Source organism: Colossoma macropomum, unplaced genomic scaffold (genome assembly GCF_904425465.1).
Source record: "Colossoma macropomum unplaced genomic scaffold, Colossoma_macropomum, whole genome shotgun sequence".
Classification (NCBI taxonomy): domain Eukaryota; kingdom Metazoa; phylum Chordata; class Actinopteri; order Characiformes; family Serrasalmidae; genus Colossoma; species Colossoma macropomum.
Window position 1 is genome coordinate 30,492,393 of NW_023494790.1, and position 18,612 is coordinate 30,511,004.

Genomic DNA, 18,612 nt, shown 5'->3' on the forward strand with positions numbered 1-18,612 from the left:
GTGTATACGATACATAAACCTTAAAGGGTTTCTATACACTATAAAAAATAACACTGGAAATAGCATATCAGGATTCAAGACATGCCACGAGGGTCTCCCACTTACCATACTTTAGAAACCCGACGTCGTTTCAAATGTAAATAGCTGTACAGCATTCCCCAGGACACAGTAGGTTTATAAATGCTCTTCCTGCCTTTTACCGCCAAGCGTCATGAATATGAAATGGTTTGAACTGAACCCTTTTCGAGATACAATATAAAGTAGTGTGCCTGCTTTAAAAAATGCTTCGCTTTGCCATTACAACACCACACCACTAACGAACCACAGTGGCTAACTAATAAACTGCGGTAACCGGGAGGACTCTGGAGTAAAGTGGTTAGCGAGCTAGCATTAACCTAGCTTTTTCTCGAATGGCGTTTGGGGTTTCTCTCTCGGAAATCGACAAAATATGCTGCAATGTTAATTTTAAAAAGAACAAAAGTGTTTGACGACAATTTTAAATTTGTTACTGCAGTGTTTCACAGATTTTCTTACCATACAGAATATTCTGTGGATTCTAACGTTGTGGTTGAACTGAATCGCCAATCGTTTTCGTGCCGAAAGTCTGCCGAACAGGTAGGGTTTTAAAACAAAACTCCAGGGTAACGGCAGACGTAGCAACTCAGACGGAACGCTGGGGTTATAGTGACGCGCATAGTTGATAGTGACGCTACACGATTATGACTGTAGCCCTCTCACCGTAAAAACAAGCAATATTTCCCTATGAAATAGGTTCACTGCTGCATACTACATAACACTCTGTTATCTAGTGTAGCGTTTAACGCTATTAAAAAGTTTTCGCACAAGTCGTGGTGCTTTATTTTCCAGCTGTTGTTGGCCGCAGCTACGCCCTACATAAGCGAGAGTTTTTTTTTTACCCCGTTGCTCATGCATACACAGGGGCGGCTTCCAGCCTCGCCCTCTACATTAAGAGTCCTTACAAAATAAACCCCGTGAACAAATGCTGAAGAAGCCATATGTAACAGTATACAGATGAAACACGCACATTTTTGTGCTTTCCATCTTCTAGCATGCCTGATTCAACTCAGTAATTAATAGTAACATGCGTTGGGTATATGTAAGATCAGAGAAAACAAAATGTGTCGACTGACTTTGGGAACCAGAGTAGTACAGTGCTTTTGGACTGTTCAGTTCCTGTGGCCAACATTTTATTAAATAAATGCTCCATGAAAATCAGCAGCTGGAGACACCAGGGGACATTCGAGTATCTTAACAGAAAAGCTCATTATATACAAATAATATTAAAAAATAGTTGTACACAACACATCTGTAATTTTTATTTTTTTCCTTTTACAGTTTACAGTTAAGTCAAATATGGCACATAAAATATTGTACACACAAACAAAGCTGCCCTATACATACAAGCATTTGCAAAAAAAGAAACATAACAAAAAACCTATACATATAGTATGCACCGTAGAGGATGATGAGAAATTATTATACTCAAGTCTTCTCTGGATCGTGAGCCACATTTTGCGAGCTCTGTAGCTGGCTTATCTGTCTCCTTAGCTGAACAATTTCCTCTTCCTGCTCATCAATCCGCTGCCGCAAACTGTGGATTACCTAGAAATTAGAGTACAAATTTTGAGTATTTTTCCTTTTTTTAGTTTTAATTCCGTTCTCAGTCAGGAGGTCTCTGTACCATCATATGACATGACCAGAAGCATCTAATTAAAACATTTAATTACAAACTCAATTCCAAAAAATTGGGACAGCATGTGAAATGCCATTATAAACAAAAAGCAGTGACTAGTAAATTCTGTTAAGATCACAGGCATTCATTGTGGTTTTCGTCCTTGCCCTTCCTCACCTGTTCCAAGATATTTTTGAACATTTTACAATGTTCCTAGTCTTAAATGGCTCCTGTACCAACTTTTTTGGAATGTGTTGGAGGCATCAATTTCAGAATAAGTGTACATTTGTATAACTGTATTGTCAAGGTACTATTACCCAGACACAGCATGGCATAACTCGACACTTAAACATGATCCCCAGAGTAATTTTGCTCTGTGCACAGTATTTGAAAGGTTCTATGTTTTACAATATTTAGCATCACCACAACCGTTTAAAGATGGGACCACTTAAAAACTGTAATTAATTAATTATATTACATTAATGATATTAACTGCAAATTGTAATAAAATCTTACCACATTTAATGTTTTTATTTTCAATGTTTTCAATGGATGCATGATATTGGAATCATATCAGTATTGGCTGATAATTGCTTTTTTTAAAAAATCATTGGCAATGGGCTGATATTACAAACTGATATTTGATGATGCATTTATTATATGCCGGAAGAGCACCGTTAATGTTTAAGTGGCTGGCTGCGCTACTGCAGTACAGCTAAAGTGTCTCCCACAGCCCCACACACAAGCAAAACCTGCAGCTACTCAGCTACTAACCCAATGTAGCCCAACTGGAGATACACTGCATGGTAGTGATATTTGCAAGCTCATTGACGATAATGTGACATTCATTAGCTCTAACACAGACATTTGGAATTTTGACGTGAGTATTCTCAGTTTAACCGCACAGTGGATAGAGAACAATTTTGGAATTAAGGCCACCACACACCAGACATGCTGAGAAACAACAGTGCTCAGAGTTATGGAGTAGCATTGACGCAGCGCATCAGTGACAGTGTGCGTACCTCCATTAAAAACAACATATTTCAAATTTTTGGACACTGCGCGACACGGCGCATTCCGTGTGCGGTGGCCTTTACAGAAGGCAGTTTTGCATGCCCAAGATGTAAAGATATGTACATGTAAAATATCGAACATGGGCATTGGCAGATATGTACATGTAAAATATCAGATATCGGCATCGGTCCAGAATTCCCACATCGGCGCATCCCTATTCAATGTTAATGTGAAAATGTTAACCAGAGTCACACATACCATGTCTTTGGTGCTGAAAAGATCACTTTGCAGTAGCTGAGATGCACTTGGTCGCATTGAGGGACTGGAGCTGGTCAGTAGTTTGATTTGTTTGGTCAAGACTGGCCAGTTCGCAGCTAGGGTGTCCGGAACTTTTCCCCGTCTCAGCTCCTCAAGCACGTGAACACGTTCCATCTCTGTCCCGAAAGGCTGGAACAACTCAACAGCAACCACCCCGATGCTAAACATATCTGACTACAAAACAGAGACAACAGGGGTGTAAATCTCGGTTTTCTTTCTTTTTTTTAGCAATGCAGGATCAAATCTCCAGTTTCACCACAATTTGATTATTTTGGGTACAAAACAGCACTGCTTTCACAAAATATATTGAATATGCCACCAAGACTGGAGACAGCTTTTTATAACATATTTTATTGAATATTACTATAATCAATTTTGATTGATTATAACGCTCAAAAAATAATGTTGAACCACCGCGTCTTTAGGCAACTGCCCCACAATACATTTTTACATCAGTCCCTTAAGAGACAAGTATATTTGTTAAAAGTTGACTATAGCAGCAGCATATGGTGTCAAGTATATTTTTAATAATGTTCTAATACAGTAGTTTTCAATCCTGGTCCTGAAGTACCTCTGCCAGGCACATTTTGCATGCTCTAATATACCCAGTTCACCTCAGGAAAGACTTGTTAATTAGATTGTAGGCCTGGGTGATATCTAATTAGAATGATATTTTATTATTAAATTAGGGCTGCAAAAAATATGTAATAACGTTCAATAAATTCAATAATTTCTATTATGAAAACAAAATGGCTATTCAAATTTTTTATCTGATAATCTGGCTGAATGTCACGTAAATTCTGATTTACAGGTAGCCTTTTTCACATCCTTTACTGTCAAAGCCGAAGTAATATTAGAGAATTTGTAATGAAGAGAACTGTTACTCCATAATGTTTTCCGGGTGGCTGACATTGGAGGGCACTGAGCGAGTCCAAAACAATTCTAGTAATTTTTTTCTTGACTATTTAATGGAATATATCCTTCTACTTTGCAAAATTAAAGGAAGATGCTGATCAAGAGGTTAGAAACCGTTTAGCCCCTTTTAGCCCCTTTTACCCCCCATTCATAGAGGACTGTGCCCTCTAGGTTTTTGCAGTCATGTTTTTAATATAATGGTAGAAATAGGAAGTGGCCAGGCTGATTAAATTGGCTCAAGTGATATCTCGGCAGTAGTCAGAGGTAGGGCTCTCGAGACAGTTCCTAACGCTCTGTATTAGGGCTGTTCTTGGAGGCAATACTGCTTAATTGCCAGTTGAACTCCAAATGCTTATCCCATTGTTTTGGATTGCTAGCTAGTATGCTCTAAACTGCATTTAGTTCTGAGAATACATGACATCCAGAGAAGTTTATTCAGACTTCACACCGCAATAAGACAGACACAGATGAGTTTAACGTAGTCAGGTATAAAGCGGGTTCTAAGCAACCTAAAGAGTCTATACAAAATGATCAACCCCTCGCTTCCTGACAAAAAGTGACCAAAAGCTGTTTTAGTTTTAAAACTAGTTTGGTTATGAAGATGCTGATTTCCTGCACAGCTCATCACTGACACTTTCAAACAGCCTCAGGAACCTGAACAGTGCTGCTAGGTCAGACAGGATACCCTGGATTACCATTTTAGGCTACATGCTATGACAATAGTTGGTCACCACTGATATTTTTCCATTAACTTGTAGTATTTAAGTTTCCTAAAACAGCATTAATAACAAGAAAGTAAATTAACTGATTCTTACAAAAAAGAGCTAATTCACATTAACAACAATAAATATAATCAATCAACTCGAAAACTAAGTCAGATTACGATACCTATCCCAAGGCAGGTGGATTTAAGTTACCTTTGAATCATAGTGAGAGCCCTCTAGTTGCTCTGGGGAAGCATAAACAAACGTTCCCACTCCAGTGGTGTGAGCAGACCCTGGAAATCATTAAGATATGTGTAAAATAAGTCAGGCTGTCAGCCAGTACAGACCAAGACTCCAATGTGAACCCAAACCTCTTGATACACAGTACTGTACAAAAGTCAGAGACCATTCTTTCATTAATTTCATTCCCAGTCAAAATAGCCACTGAATACCAGGTATTCCTTTTTCAGAAACATATATTTAACAGACAAAATTACACAGTAGCATCAACAACTAGATGTCAAAATCTGCAGTTTTAGTTTGTCTACTTGTTGCCTTTTTTCCTCATGATCAAAGTAATCCCAATTACAAATGAGGAATCATCAACCCATAAAACCTTCCTCTACATCTCAGATGTCCAGTTTCGCTGTTCTAGTGTTCCTACTTATTCATGTATTTTCCCTTGACTTTCCTCTTTGTTATGCAAGTGGATTATCTTCTAATTTCCTCAGAAATATCTCATTTAGTAATTTTACATTCATATGAGAAGGAAATTTGTAGGGCAGTTAAGGTGTGTTTCAGTAGTTGCTTGTGTGAATGTTAGAGTCTCTTTGAAGGGGAGCATAATGTCAGTGACTTTATTGGGAACAGTTTTTTTTTGGGAGGACACTGCTGTAACTCCTTGGTTTTAAGACTGGAAGGATGGGAGAGTTAAAATAGGAGTAGGGTGCACAAATATAATGAGTAGTCCAATTCAATACTGCTAGATTTAATATACTTGTGTTTGAGGATTTTTGTCATTTTCCTTTGAAGCTACTGAATAATTTTTTCCTGACACTGAAAAATGTATAACAATGTCCTTAATGTACTTAATGTCCATCTTAATTGGAAATTAAATAAACAAAACATTAAGGGATTTTGTGAACATAATAATAAATAATAAACTGAAAAGAAAATACTGAAATTTACATCTCACCTGCATTTGTTTCTAGCGCAGAATGCAAAGGTAGCTGTTCATTTTCGTTTACTACAATATCTCTACACGCCAATCCAAAGTCTCCTATCTTCACATGGTATTCATGGCCTTGAAGAAAAATGTTCCGTGGCTGTAAACAAAAACACACAAACAAAAACAAACAACAAAAAATAATATACACAAAAGTGCAAGATTTACTTTACATGTAGCAATTGTGTTGGCAAATTTGTCATTATGGCTCATAATAATAAAAGGAAACAAACAATGTGTAGACTACAAGGCTATATCTCAAAATTAAGTGAACTGAACATCACAAGTTTATTTACAATCTTCTGTTTCTATATTAATTTTGGCTCTTACCTTCAGGCTGAAATAAGTGAGAGAGACAATTTTGTAATGTGGTTCAATTACTCATAAGCTGTGGAATCGAGAATTCTCTATAATGGAGCAGTGGTTCAGATTGGAAGCCATAAATATCTCAGTGGAACGAGTTATTTGTTCGTTCAGAATTAGCTGCTTGAATCCATAAGGGGATGCTGCGATATGTGTTTTTCCTCGCTCCAGTAACTGACGCATTCTGGTGATGTTTTCAAAAATTCATTACCATATCGGAGTTAGCACAAGTATTTGATCCTCAGGTTAAGCAATGTCAGTACACAGTCACTGTTCAATCTGCCACTCTTTGCCCATCTTTACTGCGCAGCTGTTACATTCTGGAACTGAGGCTTTGTCCAAAGCAGGCTAACCAAACTGGTAAACATTTGTTCACTTTTTACTGCTGCTCAGGGGTATTTCCATGCACTAAACATCTCAGTACTGCAGAATACTGCAACAGTGGAAGCAATAAGTATAAATGCTTATGTGTTCGCTTCAGGTTTGTGTGCTGGACCTTCTTTTTGAGCCTGAGCGTATGACTCTCATCTGTCTCATGTGTACAGGAAGAACTCCTACGAAATCCGGCCAGATGACTCTGACTTTTTAAAATTTTTATTTCAGCCTTTAGATGGTGACTTGCAGCACCGTACACACCATATGTTAGTGAGTTTTTTTCCCTCCTGACTCAGAAACACTTGTTCTTTCAATTTCAACAAAAAAATATACATAGTGCATCCTTAACATGAAACAGATCAAGTGAGCTAATGTAAGCTACAAATGTCTGGAGGGACTTGTTTGTGGTTAAAATCAGCTGCAGCTTGTAGATAAGGAGAGTGGCAGTGACGGATAAGTGCAGGGAGGTGGCGCCACTTGGTCAAAGTTTGGTTTAGGGCAGGAGTGCTCAATCGTGGGTTTAAGGACATCTAGATGGGGCACTATCATGTGCCTGGTACTACTGTTATAAACTCTGGGACACACCTGAGCGACCTATGTGCTTATCACAGCAACCCAGAGACCTACTTGAAATCTGTAAGATCCAGCCTCTCCAACATAACAAGGACTCCTGCAAGCCCTTTTTAAGGATGCGCTGCCCAAAATGTTATACAACTTTGTCTTTCATCACTGGGATTTCCCATTGTGGAATTCCATGAATACAAAGAAAAATCACAAATATCTTCCTATAGCAGCCTTCTGACAGAACTTACAGGCCAGCACCCTGTGAGGACAGGGTACCAAAATGGATTTGACCATAGAGCACCATTACGCATTACTTTTCGATTTAATCTTAAATCTACCTTAAACAATGTGAAATAAACATGTGCTTACCTTAAGGTCTCTGTGCATGATTCCACGGGAGTGAATATACTCCACTCCTTCAAGTATGTTCTTTAAAATATGTAATGCTTGTTCACAGTCCAGTGACTGGTAAGGACCTGTGAATGAATCAATATGTAATGATTGTTAAAGTGTTGGCAGGGGTAGAGGGACATAAAAAGTTGCACCAAGCCAATGAATCGTTTCCCAAATTAAGAAAACGATAATTATCAGTCACTACAATTATAGAAACGTGTATCATACATACAAACCCCATTCCAGAAAAGTTAGGACTGTAGGTAAAATGCAAATTAAAAACAGAAAACAGTGATTTAAACATCCACTTTGACCTGTATTTGTACAAAAACAATACAAGGATATTTAAATGTTTTACCTTATCAACTTGTAACCGTTGCCGGCAACACATTCCAAAAAAGTTGGGATAGAGGCAATTTGGGCATTTCTTAGGCATATAGTGCACAATATCATCAAAAGTTTCAGGGAATCCGAAAAAATCTTTATGAGTGAAAAACAAGACAGAAAACCACAACTAAATGCCTGTGACTACTATACTATACTACTATACTTTAGCAAATTGTTGTCAATGAACATTGTTCACCGCTGCATCCACAAATGCAGGTTAAAACATGCACTGAAGTTGTATATCAACAACATCCAGAAATGCTAACAACCTCTCTGGGCTTAAGCTCATCTGAAATGGTTTGATACACAGTGGAAACGTGCTTTGTGGTTTGAGGAGTTGACCTTTCAACAGCTGTAAACCTGCTTCTGTCACAACTTTTTTGGAATGTGTTGCAGACATCACATTTGGAATGAGCGTGTATGTACAAAACACCATCGTAAGGTATAACATAACATTGTGTTTTGTACATAATCATAAGATAAAACATAACATTGTGTTTTGTACTGCTGTCAATTTAATACAAGTCAAACAGAATTTACTAATCACTGCTTTTAATTTTAATTAGTATTTCTCATACTGTCCCAACTTTTTGGAATTAGGTTCGCGAATTGTATTTACAATTAAAAAGCATGCTTTAGTAGCAAAAACTAGTCAGATGTTTTCTTTCTTTTTGAGATGAGTCCTCCATGTACACTAATTTTTTTCATTATACTAGTCAAATCAGGGCCATGCTTTTGCGCATGTAAATTTAAATATTGTTTTGTTGTGTTTTTTATGGTGTCTTTCTGAAGCTGACAACAGAACATGGATGTCCTACTCAAAATCACACTCAAAGCATAACAATTCTTGCTTCCACTCAACTTCTTTTTTTTTTTTAGTAGTAATCATCACTATCTAAGTATTTGTTTGTATTGTCAAAGAAAAGGTCGTTTTTAGAAAGAAACTGTCAGCTGCTGTCATGTTTGCTAATGCAGTGATAACATCTTCTTTTGTTATTAATGGTGGAGAGTTATAAATGTGTGAAAATTCAAAGGTAAAAAAATAATGGCTGCATGCTCTACATTTTTTGTGGCAAAAAAGTGAAATGTTTTGGCTGTGGCACTGGGCAATAAGCAACGCTAACCTCTGAAAGAAACGGTATAATCAGATATTTCTTATATCTGTAGAAAAGCTAAAGAAATGGTGGTAACACTTTACTTGAACCCTGGTACATAAAAATGACATAAGCTTGACATAAACATGCCATCTGCTGTCATGGACTGTCATGACAAATTTTGTTCAGTATTATAACAAACTCATATTACTATTACCATTATTACTAAACATAATCTGTCATGCCAAGTCATTACAGCAGATGACATCAGCCACGACATGATGATGGCACCATTATGTCAATCTCTGTAGTTCAAGTAACATGTTACTAAAATGGCCACGACGGCTACTATTCAGGAAGTAATCCATATTTATTAATAATACATTACTGAATTTACCTCTTGACATTGTGAGATCTGCCTTAGGTCTGCAATTCCTTTCCTGAATCCAGTCTTTCAGAGAACGCTCACATAGCTGCATTTGAATGTAGAGCATCAAGTGAAACTGGACCTGGTTGAATGGCCAACAATGTCAAAGAAAGAAGAATTAATTTTGGTAAGTTTGTTTTTCAAAGTACCAGCTTTGTCTGGAATATGATAAACAACATGCCTTGTTTGGATGTTTTTCAGCCTGCTGACTGTCCATATCGATGTAGGAGTTGTTGTTTAACTCCACTTTGTTCTGACTGATCTCGTCTTCTGACAGGGCTGAATCATCCCAGCTGAGGGCAGGGCAGGCATCCACAGCAGAACGAGGCTTACCCAGGAACACGCACGGAACAAAGTTCTGTGGGTTGCGCATGTTTTTCGGGCACACACCTTGACTCCTCTCCTCTTTTGTCTTTGTAGATTGCACCGAGGTACTCTCTGGGCTCTGTGTAGGTTGTTTTTTTCGGTCCTTTGAACATTCAGTGCTTTCAAAAACAATGGATGATCCATTGGTGCTTTCCTCAAAATGTCTGAAAGAGAGACACATTGTTACAGTTCAGTGCCCAGTATCTACTTTTGAGTAAACAAAGTCAAAGATCTTACCCTTCTGTTTGTGATGGTGTTTCTAAAGCTGGAATGGAGTTTGGAAGCATTGGTTTAGGATCTAGAATAAAAGGATACAAATGATTATATAAAACATTTTTGTTTTATTTCCCCTACCTATTCATAGTATTCCAATAACGTCATGTAATCACACAGTCATTTTGGTAGGCAACTTCATTCTGCAGCACAGAGACAGTTTGTTATGAGATAACAAAGCCACAACTGATCTAACACAGGCATTAAAACATGTTATTTTTTCAACAGTTAGTTTTAAAACTAAATTTTAAAGCATATTAACCAACATATTTGATTTGTTTCTGTAGTGATAACAAATCAAAGCTGAAATCTAAAAGGCTGAGATTTCCTGCTCAGTCCTAAACTGCATACCAGCACACTAAACGGAATGTAAAAAAGTGCAGTACCATTAGAAATGCACTCATAAGTGTAGCATATAAAGAATGAAGGTGTGTGGTTTGGGACGCAGAATAAGATCAGCCTGTAAAAGACATTCAACAATCTAGCAGCACCAGTGGCCGATTCTAGCTTTGTTGTGCCCCTCATTAGATGGCCATTAAAAAAAAATCTCATACATTAGAAATTTCTTAACTAGACGTGTATGCATGTTATACGGCTCCAGGTCCACTAGTCAAGCTAATCTACTCCTCGTAGTGTATTCTGGAGACTGCATCTAAAGTGTCCACATATCTTTTTCGCCATCATTCTGGCTGTTTTGCCTGACCTTCATACTTTTGGTTTGCAACCTTAATATCAATTAAAAAACGGCCCAGTCAATAAAATTGCCTATTTGAAGAGTAATGGTCATGGATTGTTATACTAAGATAAAGAGACTTTTACACTCGGTATGAGCTACTTACTATTCATAGTAGGTTGCACATGCTCCATCCAAGCAGTGTGATAGCCAACTATATTTGGATGCTGAAGACTAGACAGAACTTTGACCTCCCTAAGAACCTACAATAGAACATTGATAAAATGATTTGTTGAATTTTTATATAATTACCTCTGCATAATATGAAAGACTTTTTATGCTTGGTTGAAACCACACTTGCCTTCATACAGTCATCCCTTGTCACATTCTTGATAAGAATTTTTTTTACAGCATAATCCTGCCCATCCAACTTGTTTTTTACCTACAAAACAAGAGGTAAATGGGTTATGAAGTTCCATTAAACTACCTACTTAACTATTATCTGATAATGATTTCTTGTTATAACTTCAGTTAGAGATTCCAATTGGAAAAATGGAAAAAAACCTTAAAGACTTTGCCATATGATCCTTTGCCCAATGTTGACATTTCTTCAAATTCACTGAGGTAGCGAGATGTTTGTGCTTGAAAAAGACCATCTTTCGTCCTGGAAATGAATGGAAAAGGATATTACCAATTTAACACTTTAGTGGCGGTTCTAGGAATTCTAGTCATAGAGGCCACAGTTGCTGATCAGGGGCCAAATAAAGGCCTTTAAATTCATGGAGCTCCATATTTCTCTCATAATATAGACGGATACATTTTTATAAAAGAATTAACACTTTTCTTGGCATCAACCACCTGACTTAATAAATCATTCCATATATTATGTGGTGTGTTTTACATTCAGGTCGAGAATATATAATAAAATATATAATAAAAGGCCTAATGATTCCACAACTTCCATATTGAGCCATGCAAACTCATGAGTAGTGAAAAGGTCACAAGCTGAGAAACTAACACCCTGTAATGTGGACCAGAGGCTCATTCCCCTAGGAGAATCTTTTAGTAAATTTAAGATTAAAATAAAGTATTTTGGAGCACAATGAGAATAAAATACAGAAAAACAAGTAATTGCTGTACAATGATATGAGTTCAACAACTACTCAATAAAATTTATGTCACAAATTGTATTGCTTTACAGGTATTGTGACTTATTTGTTAAAGACGCCCTATGCTCATGAACATGGTTTTTAAATGGTTAACTCCTTTTGGAGGCTTATGATTATGTAGATTGGTATTTGTGGCAAGTGTGTTACTATAGCTGAAGTTTTCCATTGAAAACACATGCTTTCTTAGCACATCTGGAAAAGGTGATCGTGGGGAACTGCGTAGCAGTTAAGTTTTGTACATCATGAATGAACCTATCACATTCTAATATACCAAAATATGCTAATGAGAGGATTACAACATGGTGACTGGGAACTTATAGTTACGGAGAGCAAGCGCTATCAAATTTATATTCCACATCTATCTGTAAACTGTCAAATATGGGGTGTAAAACTATCCTAGTAGTCCGTAGCAGTAATTTAGTATGCTTAAGCTTTCTAACCACTGTCCTTGATAGCACCAGAGGTTAATGTTAGCTTTGCAAACAGGCCAAAAAATAGCTTCAGGACAAAGGTTCAATTCTGGCTCACGAAGGCTTCATTGACAACTTTAGAGGACAAAGACTCAAGCAATTCATATTTTTTTGAGTGTTAAGCCATTAGCTATGCTAAACTTGTTCCAATATACTGTTCTTAGTAGCATCAGAGGCTAGCATTAGCTTAGCGAGCAAACTAAAACAGTTTCATTCACCACAACACAGGTTCGATCTGCTAGTTTAGAGAATAAAGACTCAAATTTGAGCGAGTGACTGGTGTTAGACTGACAGAAAGACTGAATCTAACATTCTGTGGTCTGTTGCACTAAGTTATGAGCCTGCTAAGTTAGCACTAGCATAATTGACTGCTTTCCAAAGTTCAACATAGCAGTAGTTGTTCAACTTTTTGGGATAACATGGGATGGGATGGACATGGGATAATGGGTAAAGATTTGAAGTTTATTTTCAGATTATTAATGTTACAGCAGGAGCTTATTTGTTTCGCGCACCGTCTCATGTTCTCAATCTGTTTAAACATAGAAGGCTGCACCACCCATTCACCAAAGGTAAATAGCACACCATCTCTGGTGGTAAAAGGAAGGGGACGGATTTGGGGACTGGGAGGCACGGAGCTCTTTACAATTTGCATAAATGTGCATAATCATAAATCTTTATATTCTTGATGATTAAGGTTTAGGGATGGTCCTGTGCCATTTTTATTGGTTTCTTGGGCATAACAATAATACATAGAAATATTTGCCAACCATATTTAACCAAACTATCTTGTTTTGACATCCTTTCTCAACAATTATAAATACCCATTCTAAAACACTCATTATTTGTGTTCTATCAGCTAAAGCCAGGGTTACACGACATGAGTTTTTAGCTTCAAATCTCAGTCTGGCTGATTTTGGGCTGGTTGGCTGTAATCTGCAGATTTTGGGTGAGCAGGAGTCAACAGCTAGGAGTGGGAATCGAACAGTGTGTGAGGGGCACAGACATCGATTTTTTGTCTCTCAGTTGTGTTTCAGACCAATTGGAGTTTATCAAATCTTAGATAACCCAACCGTAATCTAGTAGTCAATCTAAATGGACCCCTCTAACAGCCAATGAAAACTGAGAGCACAAAAGGAGAAAATAAAAGTAAAAAAAGAAAAATGGCGAGTAGTCACTCACGTGTGTAGGGAAACTTTATTTATTGTGCTGAGGTTAAGGCACTAGCACAATCAAGTTTATGTACTTCTAAAACTCTAGAAAATACCACACTGATCACATTTTACATCCATGGCCCTCACTTAAGTATGTTTAGCTGTTGCTTCTTTATTGTGTCAGTGCAAACAGCAGAGAAAACAGAAGCAAAAGTAAGTTTAGTGAGTTCAGATCGGTTCAACAACAACTTAAAAGTTGTGTAGTGTGTAATCCTAAGATGTGCAGTGTGTGATCCACATTATTTCAGTCGCCCAAAAGTATCTGCAGAAATCAGTTGGGTAGTGTGAGATGCCCAGTGTTTTCATAATTTGTTAGAACTTTAAAAGTCGTGTAGCGTATCCAGGGCTTACAAGGCCTATACTGGCTCCATTAGGCATGTTGTGCTTGGACCCCGACGATCACCCCTTTCAATGTAATTTAAAGTTAGACTGTCACTTGGCTCTCACAGTGGTTGTGACAGTCAACAGAAATCAACATTAATTTTAGACAAATACATAGTGGTAGCTGACTGTCTTGGTTGTAAACAATGATAAATTACATGTTAACCTTTTTGCACCCACATCTGGGAGCTACTGAAGGAAGAAATCTGAAAACGCAAAAATGAAAACAACTTTACCGCTTACAAAACAGTGCGCTCATTTCATGTTTCACATCCTTCTTCTCTACAAAGTTTTCATTTATCGCTACCATTAAGTGTTAGTTACACTGTTATCCAGCACTAGCACCAGTCCAGAAACCAAAAAATAAAAGTTCTATAATCGGTGGATTGGACAAGTAAATGATCATGATGTGCTGCTGGCCAGGGGACTGTTCTTCAGAATTTTCCTTGTTAGCAGCAGAAAAAAACGCCCCTGATTATGCTGGGAAACCATTTTGACAAACCATTTGAGTATAAACATATATGTAAAGTTGTAGATAAACTGACAAAAGCACAGCATACAAACTTACCTTACCGCAGGGGTCTGACCTTCTGCATTTAAGTACCTATGGTCCTGTCAAAAGCAGAATAAAAAAATGATTGGTTCTTCTGTTCTGTAAAGCAAAGGCAAAAAACTGATGGCAGGTTACTTACCTGAGGGAAGAGTGATGAGCTGGCTGCATGCAGAAGCTCGGTGAAGGCCCGGTTGTGCTGCAGCCGCACAGTGCTGAACTCGTCACTAATGGCCAGTGGAGAGAGGAGGTTCATTGCTGCCAGGCGCTGACCAATCACTAAAACAAGCACAAGGAATATCACCCAAATCACACAGGCTAAAAGAAAACCTTCACATTCAAATAACCAAAGGACCAAAAATATTCACAAAAATGCCTGAAAATGCTGCAAAGCCACTAAAAGCAATACAACTGCAGCGAAAAGGAATGTTTTGTTTTTTGTTTGTTTCTTTGTCCACATTTAACTACAAAAAGTAGAGATCAACAGAACAAGAAGCTGGAGAACAAGTTGCTCACAAATAGGAAGCCAACTTTAGCCTCATCATATCTACTTGTCTTATCTACATATCCACTGATGAAAAATGTTTTTTCTTGAAGTATATTACGTATTTGGCTCCTATTTCGCTGTAAACTTGCTGTGTGAACATGCAGAGCTGAAATTAACCTGGCTTGTTGTCAAAGCTTTAAGCATTTTTTTCTAGTAGCATGTTAGCATCTGAGCGCTAATCATAGCTTAGCTTACACTGCACTTGCTTCATGACCTAAGGCTTTGGCAGGGGCTGAAAATAAAAATAAGACACAGAACTACAGCCCTTTTAGCCTTTTTAGTACATTTAAAAACCCATCCATGAAGCAGAAGGACTGTTTTGTTCTGTTAGTTGCCAGATTATTTCAATGGTTACTGCTACACCATTTAAGGTGGAACGGGAAAATTCAAACAAGAAGCTGACTTCAGCTTCAAGAGTTGAAAGGCATGAAGGGATGAGAATGTTGCTCTGTTTCTGCTTTACAGGGGGGTAACATTAACTTATTTTTGCTGTTTCACATAATCAACAGGTCAGTATTGTGTTGTCCCTTTTGCTAAGGTTTGTGGCCAGCTTTGCAGTAGGTTTGTGGCTAGCTTTGCAGTAATGTAACTAACTAATGTTGCTGTTTTTCACGCTAATGTTATATTATGGTCAAGGGGGAGAGGAGCTTCTGAAGGAGTAATGAAGAGAGGGGTGTATTTGTTTTGCTGTAAAGAATTGCTTCTGTGCCTTTAAACGTGGCATCCAGCCCCACCCTAGATCGGTATTGGCCATTGGCCGTATCATGCTGAAAGGCAATCAGTGATTGGTATCAGCCCTAAAAATACTGACATCTAACAATAAGGTTATGAATTTGTGGTATTACTGTAGTTGTCCTGTTCACATTAAATAAGCAAGTGGTAAGACTACTGTTGTTTTTCTGGCCTGAATGCTCAAGAACAGCTTACCCTTGAACAGCAAGCGTGAGCGTGTAGGGTCACTCTCATAAACAAAGCACAAGTGTTCCAGCAGAGAGCCCAGCAGCAAGTGGTTGGGGATGGCAGAGGCAAACTCCTGAATGGATGGATACTGTCTCCCTGCCATCAGTACCCTGCTGTTGTTGTCTGAGTCTGAAGCTGTGTGAACACAATAAAGATAGATTAGAGAAATAAATGAGTGTCCCTGGCTATGAGGCCACCCCATTTTAATGACAAATGTGCAATTTACTAATGAAACAGAAATAAAGAGGTATACAAACTGAACTTTCTCCAGACATACCAGGAACAGCAAACACATGAAAACAAACTAACAAAACTGGCTAAAGAAAGATCTGGCAAGTGCATTTCTTACCCTCAGCAATAACTTTGGCAATCAAACCAACAATGTCTGTTTCTGGTGGATCCATTCTGACTTGGAATTTAGCTTCTGCTAAATTCACTTTGTCATTACAAATGCATCCCGAGTCTTGTTTGCACAGCCAGGGGTGGGCAAGGCTAGGCTATGCTATGCTTATCAGTGTGAAACATATTAAACCCCCACCTCGTGGGAGTTTCAGTAAACGATTACAAGGGAGGGACAACATTTCAATAACTAATATGCAAACTTCAATTCCAAAAAGGTGGAACGATATAAGAACTGCTAATAAAAACAGATATTTTTTTACCTTACGAACGTTTTTTTCCAAGTCTTGAGCTGTGCAGTCGTATGGGGCCTGTTGTATTTTGTGCTTCATAATGCACCACACGTTTTCAATGGGAGACCTGGACTGCAGGCAAGCCAGTCCAGCCCTTACACTCTCTAATTATGCAGCCAAGCTGTTATAACATGTGTAAAATGTGGCTTGGTGTTGTCCTATTGAAATAAACATGTATGTCAGTGAAAAAGACGCTGTACCATGTCAGACCCTGGTGTTTGAACTTTACACAGGTAACAACCCGGATGGCCCTTGAACGTCCATTATTTCCATAAATAATCTGAAAGGTCTGTCAGACCACAATACCTGTCTTCACTGTTCATTAGTCCATTTCAGATGAGCTTGAGTGTTCAGTTGTGGTCTACGGCCTTGCCCATTATGCCATGAGGGATGGTGCAATGCAAAAACAAAAGAACAAGCCACACTGTAGTGGACAAAGTTAACTTATCAGTTTGGGGAAGACTGCATTCTCTAATGCAAACCAAACTATAAGCAGGTTATGCATCAGCATAAAAGCTCACTGCAGACAAGGTATGTACAATTGCCCCAAAAATATTGGGACAATTATGCAGTATTTCTGAAAGATGTATTAAGTTAATTGGGACGGGGGAAACAAAATGTCAAATCACATTTATTTCAAACAGATCACTTCAACACTGAATTTCTGAATATCTAAGTTCACGATCTTATCAATGAACACAAGCTCACTGACACCACTGGAAGGAAAACAGCCTCATGCTTTGACGTTTCCACGTTTGTGCTTTACTGAACTCTTAGTGCAGTCTGGAAATGTTCCGAAGGGGCTTTCTCCACACAGAAGTCTGAAGTGACAATCAAAAGCGCTCAAAGCGTTTCTCTGAAACAAATATTTTGTTGATATGAACTCCATTAGGGTTTAACAATGTTTAAATTGCTAGTGTCCAAATACGTTTAGGGGTCAACTGTAGTAGAAGGTCATATTTTACAACCACTCCACTGATTATGTCTGTAGGCTATCTAGCTACTGTAACTATCCTGGACAGTTTAAATGAGATTTCAGCACACGACATCTGACAAATGACTCACTGTCAAATTGGACTTCATGGTCGTTTTCTGAGAGATCGAACATCGTTCTGCTGTGTCCGCCTCTCTCCAGGCTGGTCAGCCTTCTCTGGACGAGTTGGCCGCGACTGCTAACCAAACTAGGACTGAGGCTAACGTTACTGCTGGAACTTTCTTCTGCCATGACAGGAAAGCCTCGACTCACTTTACAAAACAAACACCTTTCATAATTTTCATAGCGCCGCTGTGATCCACTTTGACGGCTCCAGTTCAAACGGTTTTATGAGTTTAAATGAAAACTTTTGTTTTTGAAAAGACCAACAAACAGTGCTAAATGCGAACTACCAACTAAGTCCAAACCACCCGATAGTACCTCGCCATGTTTTTAGAGTAAGGGAGTATCTCCCAATTACACAATAAAGCTCACAACAAAACACGAAAGCGCTCATAACGTCTGACTTTTACGTTTAAAGCTTGGACATTTTCGCTTTTCTACAATATTCAATGTAAAATATACCCTGGAAAGTGATTGAAAGATAAAAATCAGTCTTATCAACCGGCTGTACTCCAACGTTTAATCTTCATTTTGCTCATAGTCCCTTAAGTCTCCTTATGTGCAAAGCACCTCAGTGAATGATGAAACCTTTCAAAATAAAGTGTCAGACCCGCCGGCGAAAAAAATAGATAATAAATTAATTAATCAAGTTACAAATTGTGACTGTATTCAAATTTACCAGTTCATGACAGGATTTGTTGCTCACTTTTTATGGAAAAGTAACAGCACAACGTAACGTTACCGCAGTCAGT

The 18,612-nt window shown here is 38.1% G+C and overlaps 1 protein-coding gene across 4 annotated transcripts; it reads right to left on the reverse strand.

Annotated features, from left to right (window-relative positions):
* Nucleotides 1-1,315: 1,315 nt before the first annotated feature.
* eif2ak1 (eukaryotic translation initiation factor 2-alpha kinase 1) lies at nucleotides 1,316-18,419 on the reverse strand. Of its 4 annotated transcripts, XM_036573035.1 has the most exons (17): nucleotides 17,830-17,934; nucleotides 17,071-17,188; nucleotides 16,735-16,922; nucleotides 16,040-16,207; nucleotides 14,708-14,844; nucleotides 14,584-14,627; nucleotides 11,349-11,448; nucleotides 11,146-11,226; nucleotides 10,951-11,047; nucleotides 10,076-10,136; nucleotides 9,654-10,002; nucleotides 9,443-9,554; nucleotides 7,541-7,647; nucleotides 5,840-5,969; nucleotides 4,858-4,937; nucleotides 2,966-3,199; nucleotides 1,316-1,623 (listed from the first exon to the last, which is right to left on the reverse strand). In XM_036573035.1, the coding sequence occupies exons 4-17, from the start codon at nucleotides 16,173-16,175 to the stop codon at nucleotides 1,504-1,506; spliced, it is 1,788 nt and encodes a 595-aa protein (XP_036428928.1). In that variant the 5' UTR covers nucleotides 16,176-16,207; nucleotides 16,735-16,922; nucleotides 17,071-17,188; nucleotides 17,830-17,934; the 3' UTR covers nucleotides 1,316-1,503. The 4 variants fall into 4 exon arrangements, with proteins under 4 accessions (XP_036428928.1, XP_036428927.1, XP_036428925.1 ...); XM_036573034.1 differs by having other exon boundaries at nucleotides 16,735-17,188; XM_036573032.1 differs by lacking the exons at nucleotides 16,735-16,922; nucleotides 17,071-17,188 and having other exon boundaries at nucleotides 17,830-18,419.
* Nucleotides 18,420-18,612: the final 193 nt, after the last annotated feature.